Below are 11,882 nucleotides of genomic sequence, written 5' to 3'. Positions count from 1 at the left end.
GTTTCAAAAATGCAAAGATATGACCAAGCATTTGTCATCAAAAACACATCAGTTAAGAATTGTAGACTTGTTATTATGGATAAATTCTGCCATCTAGAGGATGTCATAAGAAAGGACATTTCTTCTTGCTTCTGCAATTTGACATTATAAAAATCAGCCTTGCTTGAGTATGCATTGGTTCACTGACTGCTAATTATATGTCACTTCATGCAAAATGTATAAAAATGCAGTGTAATGTGAATGTTGCTGTTTATCTGCAAAACTCTGAACTGAAAGTGTTCTTATTGATGCTACTTCAAAATATCAGATAACATAATATATGAATAATAATGGTAATTTCATTTTAAAACATTGACATATTAATTTTAACATGCAAAAACAACAACAACAAAAAAAAAACTTGCATTACTGCTGTATGTGCCCCTACATTTTCTCCATTTCTGTGTGCAACACACTAATTCATCCATTATTAATAATTCATTCACCCACACAATCGTACAGTATAACCTCAATAATAGCATCACATATTTTCTTGTAAAGCACTATATTACCACACTGTATTGTTAAACTGTATTGCCTGGAGTCAGATCCACTACTTTACGCTGCTATTATCTATAACTGTCACACTGAAGAAGGAATGCTGCTTAATGTATATTACCTATTGACTTGTTTTCAGACTATTTGGGTTTTTAACAACAGTGACTAATTTCGTATCAGTAGGGACCACGACTACGTTTTTAATGATATTTTTTCAGAGAAGATTATTTTAGCTCTGAAAACAGAGAACACAGATGCCAAGGATTAACCTCTGCACTGGTTTACAATCTGCAACATGCAAATTACAAAGTTCAAGCAAAAACTAAAACACAGGAATGGTTCTATAACACATGCTGTGCATTGTCTGTGTTACTTCAGTGAGACTGAAAAAAAACCCAAGTCATTTTAAGTGAGAAATCTGTAAAAGATACCATTTTTCTTGAGGTCAGAAGGGTTTATCAGTCTGGAAGGAGCCGCAGAACGTAGCACTGTCACTGAATGGTTCATTGGAAATGCTTACTCTTATAGCTTTTAATGTCGCCTACCTTTATTCTGTTGAATTGTTTCGGCATGACTGCTGCTTGCATGCCTTGCCTTTATGAAATGTGCACAATAGCTATGAGCCTTTCTAGAGATGATGCTAATGATGAAATCTTGTATACCTTTAAAAATACAGAAGGAATGTATATTTATTGAATATCCGTGTTAATGCACACTACTGAATTATATGATCACTCAGTTTTTACTCTTAATAAAAAAATAAATATCTAAGCTTTCCGAGTGCACATGCATTTGACTGTGTTTCTTTGTCTGTTTAGGTGTGCAGTAAGGGATTTGGCTTTTCTTAACACAAAGACTGTTTACTAAAGCAAAGTGGCTTACCTGAGAAGTTCACTGATGTCAGTCGGATCCTGTATGTAGCCTGAATCAAAGGCCTCTTGCTAAGCCAAGGTTACAAGAGAAATAAACCAGCTGATTGAAGAAAAAAGAACAATGCATGCAAATGTGAATGTACGAGAACTTAAATTTCAAACATTTCTATGCATTAGCATCTGCCTACAATCCGCCTTAAGCTCCATTGCATTTTGGATCACTACTGAAAGATTACAAACATACAGAGTTGTGAAATACTGTTTCTCCTAGTCCGGCTGTGTTACATACAGTATACAGTATGCTGACAAGACAAGACACAGACAACATCTACTACTACTACTGGAACTGCTGCTGAACTACTGTCACTACTCTTAACTGCTTCCTCTAAAATATATTACAACACAGAATACAAAAGGAATAAAGGAATATAAAAACACAAGATATAGAGGAGGAATCAAGGAAGCTACAAATGGAACTTTAACTGTACAGTCACTGTACACTGTTATTGATGTTTACAACTACACATGATAAAAGTACAAAATCTAAATATACGATAAATGAATACTGTCGTTGAAATGTACATCTGTAAGTAAAAAGGTCTAATTACAGAATGGATAAACATCGTTATTGATGTATACAACTGTACAGAACTGTAGGCACAAGATTGCCAGAGCATACATGATTTTCTTTTAGATCTTTTCTTGTAAGCCTTTAGATGCATTACTGCATTACCAACAGTCAAATCAAACATGCTCAAAGCTGGTACTCACTTCAAGTCACAGAGCAGTTTACAGCCCAGGTCGGTAACATTTGTGCTTCTTTCTTATTTTTCTCCATTTCTCAGAAAGCTTTTCCTCAAGTAGGTGTATAATTTACGATCACCAACCACATGACTTGGATGGGGATGCATTCCGAATTCTAACATGTCTAGGCGGTTGCACAATCAATGCAAAAAAGAAGTGCATCAAGGTATTTTGCAGTGCAATCTTGTACACAATGTATAAATAATAAATAAATAAAATGGGTGTCTATGTTTTTGTTTAGAGTGTGACTGGCTGCATGTTGATAAAGAGACCTGTATTAATACCTTTAAAACGTGAGCTATCAGACAGACAGCAGTGGCACTTCCTGTTGCAGCTACCTGGCTGGGCTCGAGAAGAAGCGCACTGACGTAACGGTTACCCCAGCAACCGATTAGGCGTCACCATTCTCGACTCTGAAATTCATGACTGCGCATTTCTTCTCGGAGATACTCCCGTCTCTTCGAGTGAGGAAAAAAAAATAAAACAACATCCACGGAGGAATCATGGAGGATAGTGTATGAAGAACAATAAACCAGATGTCTTTCCGCCCAATCTGTTCGGGTTGTGTTGTGCATGTTCGTGCTGCGAGCGAAGCTGGACGTCCCGACCTGAACAACATCATCGCTGTGCCCGAACCGTTGTCGCTAACGTTACCAAGCGGCGGCCAACATGGCTGAGGATGACAGTGAATGGGTCATAGAGAGCATCGTTGGCTATCTAGGAAGTCCCGAGTGGGTCATTCCTGTCACGGACTTTATGGAAAACAAATGCACAGGTAGAACGAGTTCATTTCAGTCTTGAAGTAAACAAAGCTTTTCTGGAGGTGTGCACCGTTAGCTCGGTGGCTAAGCTAACTTGTGACTCCGATGTTGTGTTTACGTGTCTGGTTCTGTTAGTAATGTCTAATAATTTAACCGCATGATATTTTTTTTTCGCTTCACTTAATGCATGCTTCGCTATGAACTAGAATCATATGCTTTTAAGAAGTCGCCTTCTTTGCCCTGACATAGCTGAGGATAGAAGTAGCAAATTATACAACAGTAAACATACCGTCGACAAGTTAGCTAAACCTAGCTATCAAACAGTTCGTGAAGGCAATCCAATGTAATCCAGTCCAATTCAACTTTGTTAAAACACTTTAAAAACCACCAAAGAGAACCAAAGTTCTCTACAGAATAAATAAATAAAAGACATAAATAACATAAAAAAACATAAAGCATCAGTATAAAGACAGCAGCCATGCAGTAAAAACAATACAATTAAATAAAATAAAGTCAACATCTTACAGGGTGTCAAAGGCCAAGGAGAAGAGACTTAAGAAGTGATTTTGAAACAGAGAAGATTCTTGTCTAATGTGTAGAGGCAAATCATTCCACAATACTAACTTCTGTGTGCACTTGACGCTTCAAAACTGTTAAAGGCACTGTAAAGATTTATGTAAACAAAAATCCTTTAGGAAGTGTTAATCAAGCATCTCTTGTAGGCTCAGAATAAATGCTAAATTATATCTTTATTTGACCCTTGCTCAGTTTTCGACGATGAAGATGAAAACAAGTTATCATACACCGAAATCCATCAGCAGTACAAGAAACTGGTGAGTACACATTTTCAGGATGTTTGAAACCTATGTATTCTTACATCAGCATTGGGTGTTTTATATTGCTGACTTGTCAAACTGGACTGGTGTAAGCTGCTTTGGTTTTGTAGGTGGAGAAGCTGTTGGAGAATTACATGCAGGAGGTTGGCATCAACGAGCAGCAGTTTCTGGATGCGTGCACCTCTCCCTTTGCCAAGTCCAGAGCTCTGCAGGTACTTTAAGGTTGTTGCTTGCGCTGTCGGGCCTGCTAGGGAGACTTAAAGATGGGGTTTGCTTAAATAACTCCAGTGCTGTTTTACCTGGTGCCAAATATAACTGTTTTCCCCTTCTGTGCAAATGTGTTTTCCCGACAAAGCAGCAAAAAATAAGCAATTGTTTTTACAAATAGATGGGTTAAATGCAGAGAACAAATGCCTTGGGATCAAGTAAAGGACACAATATGTATGTGGAAGGAATCTCTTATGTCATTTCATAAGTATACCTACAACTTGGAACAATATACTTGCATAGTCTCAGAAATGTTGTTGTCTCTTTTGAATATTCAAGTTAAATGTTGCAGTCCCATGTGACATGTCTGACCAGTATTTTTGTTTAGGAGTCATTATGACATGTAACGGTTTTTGTGAAACTGACAGGTGCTTTTATTTAAAGCCAAAACCATGAAAGATCTACCTCCTCTTCAGTATCTAGATCTAGAAAAAAAAACTGAATAGATTTGGTGCTAAATAGCACTGCTATGGACAGAAGCCACATCGCACATGTGTGTAGTGTGTATTTGTATTCCAAGTTAACGTAAGGTTTTAAAAGCGTATCATATCGTCTGAATAAGAATATAGAGATTACATTTTAGCTGGTGTTTAAAATCTTACAGTGTGTCTATGGATTTTCTTTGGCACCAATCAATAGGTGTAGCACGGCTGTGCCAGGTTGGCAGCAATGGAGTTCTGGATTTCACTGCAATCCTCAAGGGATTTGGATGCCATTAATTACTTCTAAGATAAATAATTAATGTCCTCAAGGAGAGTCGAGTTCTCCTTAAAGAAAGATTAAGAGCAGCAGAAGGTGAAGTTTGCTGTATGCTGAGATTTTGTCTTCTGTTTACCTAACCTTATGTAGGTTCTGGCATCAGGAAGAAGCACTATTGCATAAGAGACATTGAATTGACATTAAATTGTGACCAAAAAAGTGTTTGTAACCCAGTTTCAATGTATTAAGAGCTCTGAACATTTATTAAAGGTTGGCCAGAAAGACTTGCCTCGCATTAGTTAGCATTAGATGTGGGGCAGACCTTTCGGTAGAGACAGGAAGCCAATGTGAAAGATTAGGCCTAAGCACGGCTGTTTGTAAACACAGCTTAATTTTCAGAGGCTTGAGTTGAGTGCCTACCATCCAGGAAGTACATCCTGTCCTGATCCTCAGTGGGTTAACAGGGCAAGAATCTTGAGAGCAATGATCGTCCTGCAATAGAGAACTTATCAAACTTATTAAATGCCTAAGCTTTTCAAATGTGTCAGCCTCTTAATAGTTTGAAATGTCCTGAGACCTCAGAGAGAGGCAATTTAGATGATTGGTGAAAAACATCTCCTAGAAAGCTCATACAGCTGCAGCTGCCTTTGTTTTAGCGGTATGTAACACTTGTGTTAACCTTTATCTAAACATACTCTGAAATGACTGGCATTAAAGCACTGTGTCTCACAAATATCAGTGCCATTCAGTCGTCATTACCGTGTGGTTTCAGCATACATACACAGTTTCTATTTCTGTTGTTCAGACGGTGTTCCAGCCAGTTCTGGCTACAGACGACTTCCAGATGTTTCGCTCCCTGATGGTCCAGAAAAACATGGAGATGCAGCTTCAAGCCCTCAGGGTCATTAAAGAAACGAACGGTAGGCTGCATTTATGCATACATACTGTATATGTCCAAACGTCCATACTTGCAGAGTGTGGACACTCCATGCAGAGTGAATGCTGCATGTAAAATGCCTTTGTGTGTGTAGGAGCCCTCCCAGAGTGCCTGACTGATGGTGTGGACGTGATGACAGAGTTGCAGCAGCAAGAGATGAAAATCTTGCAGGAGGTTCTTAGGTAAGTCACTTCAACTCCATTGCGTTTTAGCTTTTTAGTTTACACGCACATACAGGTTGATCTTTCCCCTTTTCGCTTTTTAAAGGGTTTTCTTTAACATTTAAATTGCTTGCAGTATCAGAATAAAATCAAAATCCCCAGTAGAAAAAAAGGTTTTCTGCAAAAAGATATTTTGAGAGGTAGAATCAAAGAAATATTATAATCCTCAAATTGACAGTTACACTTTTATGTCTTGTCCCCATGTAGCTGTCACTCAGACACTCTTAGTTATTAGTTCTGTATTAAAGTAGTTTCCAGATTTTCTTCATGCCCCCTGCTCGTATGTGCCCAGGCGTCTAGAAGCTCCTATCCCTGCTGTCTTATGGGATTTTGCTGGTGACAGCCAGGCCAAGTAGAACACACAGAGTGTAATGGGACTGCAGCTAAGCTCATTATGCTCCAGCTAATTTAGGTTTGAGGGACTGACACTCAGCAGCTGAGCTAAGAAAAATTGTATTTTGATTTTTGTTGTCTTCATCACCGCTGATTTCAGTGTAGATGATTCCTTTTGAATCGACCGGATTACTGAGAGAGTCACAGGATCACACCACTATCTATATTGCCAGTATTCAAGCTATGCACTCGTGGCAGAACGACAGTGGTTCAAACCAATTAGCCTCTATATGAGGAACTAATAGCAGCTGTGACCGTGTTAGGTGTTACAGCAGCCTAACTGAAGTTAGTTGTGGTAGTTGGTAGTTCATATTCAAGGATTCAAGGATTCTTTATTGTCATTACGACACATGTTAGTACATGGGAAGGAACGAAACTGGTTACAGTGTGGACTGAAAATCATCTTGGAGAGAAATTGAAACAACAAATTTAGACCACCAAATTTTCTTTTAAAAGAATTTCCATTGTCTCTGCATTTCATGTAAAAACCTGCTGATACAAAGATTTTCTGCAGCTGGCTTTGAATGCACCATGAGGGAATTCCTTAGTCTCTCGTTGCAGCTGCATTACCATGCTATGATATCGTATAACTAAATGTTTACCGTGATGTAGATGAATTACAAATATCAAGACATTTCAGGTCTGCAAATTGACTTTCATTCTGCACTGACGTGACGTGAGCCCTGTGGATTTGGGAGTTAAATCAAATTCACTGAAAGATTTTCACTTTGTTTAAGGACAACTTTTAGAGTAATTCATTTATGCTTGATTTGCAGTTCAAATGTATTGTGCTGTCAATATCTCGGTGAATCCTTTGGAATGCATCTTTGCAGAGTTTTTGACGAGTCCCAGCCCCAGTACTAACATCTCTTAGTGTACCTGTATACCTACTATTAAATGCTTTGCAGAAGCTTCCGCTAGGGCAGTTTAAGCTATTAAATAAATCAAATTAAAGGATCTGTGGACCGAGTTTGGTAATAGCGTAGTTATCACATGGAAATCCCTGACATAGCTTGCTTATTCTAGATCTGCTGTGTGTTGTGAGCCAAGGGTCAAATGGTTGATAGAACCGGCTTACCTCTTAAAGACTCTTATCACACCTTAGCTACTAAACATACTCTGCCCATAGTCCAAATCTCTTGGATGCTCAGTAGTAAGATCACGTTCAGACATTTCATACATTTGTTTACTTTCTTAAATTTATGCATAGTGGGAATTCAAAAGATGAGCAAAACATGAAACTAATATTGGCTAATGCCTGTACTTTTTCCCCCCTGCTAATTTTTCCTTAGAAAGTCAAAAGAGGAGTACGATGAGGAAATGTCCAGGAGGTTGCTTTTGGAGGAAGAGGTCGGTTCCACCTCCAGCAGATGTTCTGATAAGCCTGTGGCAGAGATTGATGAGGCCAAGATTCCCAGCCAACAGAGCAACACTGTCAAGGTAAAGAATCATGAGCCGCATGAGCCAATAAGACCTGTAGACCAGCCAAACACTGGAACCTCTAGTAATCCCTGTGAGGCTTCTTTTGCAAGACACCCAAACAGAACCTACCCTCTGGTATAAAAGACGACAGTTCTGATTTCTCCAAACCTGCAGCATCGGTGAAACACCTGCCTTTAGTTTAACTGTAATTATTTTAAATGCTATAAAGTAAAGCCTCATCTGTCATTTGTAACTTCACACTGTCTCCAATGTGCTATTCATTCCATGCTAAGGCCAAACCTGAGGGGGATAGTGACAACAGCACCAGTTGTGGTCACCACACCCCACTAGAGAACGGAAACACCGCCACTGAGGTTCCTCTGGTAACTGAACTACCCATGTTTGAATCAGTGACTCAACCACAGCTTACTGTCCAATCTAAGGATTTGTTAATACTGTTTTAATTCAATTGGTTAGAGTTTGGGTGTGGTAGTCCTGCTCTTAGTTACAGATGTGAATCAGGGATATGGTCCAACATGCACTGTGTGCTACACTTGTACTGGCATGATATCCAACCTTGGTATCGCTGCATCCTGAGGGCACACTTCTCAGTCAGCCTGTACAGTAGATACGTCATGTAGTAGCTTTGTAGTCATACATCAGGTCACTCATATGCTCAAACATTTTCTGACTGCAGTGTTGACACACTATTGACAAATTGATTTGATTCACCAGCTTCAAATAATTCCAGCACTGGTTTGTTGCAATGGTAGGCAGAACTTAATAATAAATGAATAAATATTATTAATGGCTGTGACTCACTCCATCCAGGTGAGCCATTCCAGGAGAGAAGGCAGCAAGACGCCTTCCACAGGAGGTGGAGAACAGAGAAGTGCGGCAAAGAGCAGCTCCTCCTCTAAATCCACACCAGGTAACTCAGGAAGAGTGAGCACGTCACCAACAAATCTGAAACACACAGAGGTGGTTTACTGGTCTTATTTCTAACTTAAGAAATCATTGAATAAATGCAAAGAATCATTTTCAAAACTATTTTAACCACACAAAGACAACGTGGATTACAGATTTCATATGTTAAATGCAGATAACTTTTTCTTATTGACTCATAGATGATCAATAGTCCTGCTAATATTACTAATGAAGTACGACCTGTTAAAGGTATTATTCCAATAAACAACCAGCTGCAGCCTACCAAACTGATTATGTGTACAGGTGTAGAGTCCAGAGTACTTCCAGCAGTGAGAGCTCCTGTAAAGTCCAGTGAGCCGTCCATCTGTGTCAGTCCTCACACCAAGGAGCAGAGCAGCAGCAGCAGCAGCAGCAGCCAGACTTCAGCTGAGGCGTGTCTGGAGGAGGCACACAGGGAGGCTGGTTTCTCTAAGCCATATAAAGTGAGTCAGTGTGTTTGCTGCTGAAAGTTCGTCATCAGTTGAGTGAATAGCATGAAGCATGCTGCATCTCACAGAGTGAAATATACTGTAAGTTCTAAATTTGGACATCCCAGTCATGACTAGATGTTGGATCCAACCAGATTATTGCCTGTTTTTATAGACAAAAATAATACACAAAGTTGGAATGGTCTGAGATGCACTTCTCTTCCTCCTGTCTGACCCTCACCTCCTCCTCCCTCCAGGAGTTGTCAGCGTCACAGCAGGAGCAGCTCCAGGAGAGGGCAGCGTATCTCCGTCAGCAGCGAGACAAGCTGCACGCACTCAGAAAAGAACAGCAGAAAACCAGGCAGATGACCCCACCAGAGGAGGCACCCACCAAACCCACACCAGCGCCCACCAGCACAACACCGGTAAATACAGCCCCCTCTAAGGAGGTCAGGATCTAATGGCTCAAGTCATAGAAAAAAAAATTTGATTATCCCTCATATTGGCTCGTTCAAGTAAATGAAAGTCTCTGTATCTGTAAACGCTACAGAATCCAGAACAGTCAGTATCCACGGTTCTTTTATTTTTATCATGACCCACGAATTTATCTGAGTCCTCTTGATGTAACCCACATTTTACTCTTTGCTTTTTATTCTTTTTTTTCTCCTGACTTATTTGTTTGGTTCGTTTTCTTAATTTCCTCCTCCCTGTTTCTGGTCTGGTCTGTCAGGAGGCAGTGGGGCAGCCCCAGAGGAATGGGGCTTGTTCCCCTCCTCCTCCTCCTCTTGCTCCTGCTCCTCCTACAGCACAACACGCTGCTAACTCCTCCAAACAGAAGGTGATCCGTCAGCTGCCACTGCCAGATGTGAACCCGTGTTGTCATTCATGCCTCGTGTGTTGATTTGGTTTTGCCGTGTAGTGCTCTCCCCTTTTTCTCTGTCCAAACTTTGTCAAACTGACTGGAAATCCTCTGCCTCCATATTTCAAGGTGTTGGAATTTAAAGAATATTTATTCACCATAAAACCTTGGATGTTTTCTACAAATGATCATTTGCTACTACTTTGAGAACCTTGAAAATGTGAGCGTAGGATATCAGGATTCCCAATAGCAGCTGATTTCTTTTTAGTTTTCTTGCTAATAAATGTAAACTTGTTTGGTGGCATTTAAGTAGTCTTTCCTGCTGCTTTTTCACTCCCATAACATCTGAAGCCATCGCTGGTGATTATTAACCCTACTTCCCGATCTGGTCTCATTACACAGGAGATATCTGCAGAAGAGAGGAAGAAGCTCCAGAAGAGAAAACATCTGGCTGACAAGCTGAAAGAGGAAGTTATCAAGAAATAACTTCCCCTCCTAGTGCTATAATCATGTTTCTGTTCTGTCTCTTTACTCTGATATTCAAATGGCTTCCTTAACGCTGCCACACAATCCACTTTACATCGCCGTTTTTCTCCAAAGAATCTTCCTTCTTCCGAGTTTTCACTGCTGTCTACAGAGCAAAAAATATGCGTCTTAGTTTTTGATTATACAGGCAGACCGTCTCTACTCATAACAAACCACACAAGTATTCCAAGATTTCTTTTAGTGAGAAATGTCAGGCCAACTGAAAAGCACACACGTTAGTCAGGCAATATGCTGCCTGCTGCCAAGGTTATTAGGAACTGGTTTTTATTTCACTTAAACTTCAAATGAGTAGATATACCTGACCTGTGTCCAAAATCACCCTTCAGTTACCACTAAGTGCACTATATTTACTTTAATGATGCTTTAGAGTCTCTATAAAGTTACTGGCTATTTCATGCTCTATGTACTTCCCTTAAAAAATCCTACATGATTTGTGTTCTCAGTATGTACACTACCTGCTCGAAATCTCTGCAACAATTCACTGACTGATCAATCGACAGTTAGCTGTTTTTTTCATTTTCCAGCAAAAGTGCACATTAAAAATATTATTTTGACACGTAACTGTTGATGGAATAAAATAAGCTGTATGGAATCTTTCAAATTTCTTCCATTTTATTGATGATAAATCAAGAAAGTGACCGTCAGAGGTGATAATCAAATAGTCTGTCGCCGCAGAAGTGTCACACTACGATGCTGCGCTTTGAGTAGATGTGAAAATGATTATTATGCAACACTACATCAGTCAGTCAGTCAGTCAGTGAGGTGGATTGTGTCTGAAATCCAGTTTAATTGGTGGAGGGATTCTGGATACAGCCCCGGGCTCATTCCTCTGTACACGACGGTTAAAAATGCTATGAGGCGTGAGATGATTCAGAGTCCGTGTTGGGCACTGCTGGTCTGTGAGAATCAGGGGGTCGAGCATTATTGATGGTGGGAGACTTGTCTGGGAGGTCTTATGCTAAGGTGAATGTAATATTAGCCACTGTAGCGGCTCATGCTAGTTAAAGAAACCCAGTGGATGTTGTCAAGATGAGCTGATCACGTGTTCATGAAGGCGCCAAGAGAACCGTTTCTACAAGGAGTGCAGTATTTATCTTCACTTCAAGAAATCACAATGCACCGATTTCTGTGTAATATTGTTATCATGTATGCTGTTAAATAAATCACATTTTCTAGAAATGGACTTCGACTGAGTGTATAAAAACTGAAGCTTGAATCTGTAGATAGGTGAGTAGGGGTCAGTCAGTGGGAGCTGGTCTGACGTTTGAGCTTCTGTCTTAATCAGAGACTTTGGCGTTTCATTTTCCCGAGCTAGTTATGATGCCAGCATCTTG

The 11,882-nt window shown here is 39.9% G+C and overlaps 1 protein-coding gene across 2 annotated transcripts; it reads left to right on the top strand.

Moving 5' to 3' along the window:
* Positions 1-2,586: 2,586 nt before the first annotated feature.
* On the top strand, positions 2,587-11,786 carry cfap36 (cilia and flagella associated protein 36). Of its 2 annotated transcripts, XM_084561943.1 has the most exons (11): positions 2,587-2,988; positions 3,743-3,807; positions 3,921-4,022; positions 5,582-5,696; positions 5,808-5,895; positions 7,620-7,767; positions 8,043-8,132; positions 8,581-8,680; positions 8,980-9,158; positions 9,401-9,568; positions 10,405-11,786. In XM_084561943.1, exons 1-11 carry the CDS (start codon positions 2,883-2,885, stop codon positions 10,486-10,488), a joined length of 1,245 nt encoding a protein of 414 aa, XP_084418069.1. In that variant the 5' UTR covers positions 2,587-2,882; the 3' UTR covers positions 10,489-11,786. The 2 variants fall into 2 exon arrangements, with proteins under 2 accessions (XP_084418069.1, XP_084418070.1); XM_084561944.1 differs by lacking the exon at positions 8,043-8,132.
* The last annotated feature ends 96 nt before the right edge of the window (positions 11,787-11,882 follow it).

This window comes from Chelon labrosus (assembly GCF_963514085.1).
Source record: "Chelon labrosus genome assembly, chromosome: 15".
Classification (NCBI taxonomy): domain Eukaryota; kingdom Metazoa; phylum Chordata; class Actinopteri; order Mugiliformes; family Mugilidae; genus Chelon; species Chelon labrosus.
This window is presented reverse-complemented; position numbering and strand designations above follow the sequence as displayed.

Coding starts and splice junctions, on each gene's coding strand:
- cfap36 (XM_084561943.1), top strand. CDS start 2,883: ATGGCTGAGGATGACAGTGAATGGGTCATAGAGAGCATCGTTGGCTAT. Junction 5,896..7,619: donor ATCTTGCAGGAGGTTCTTAG/GTAAGTCACTTC, acceptor ATTTTTCCTTAG/AAAGTCAAAAGAGGAGTACG. Junction 8,681..8,979: donor CTCCTCTAAATCCACACCAG/GTAACTCAGGAA, acceptor TTATGTGTACAG/GTGTAGAGTCCAGAGTACTT.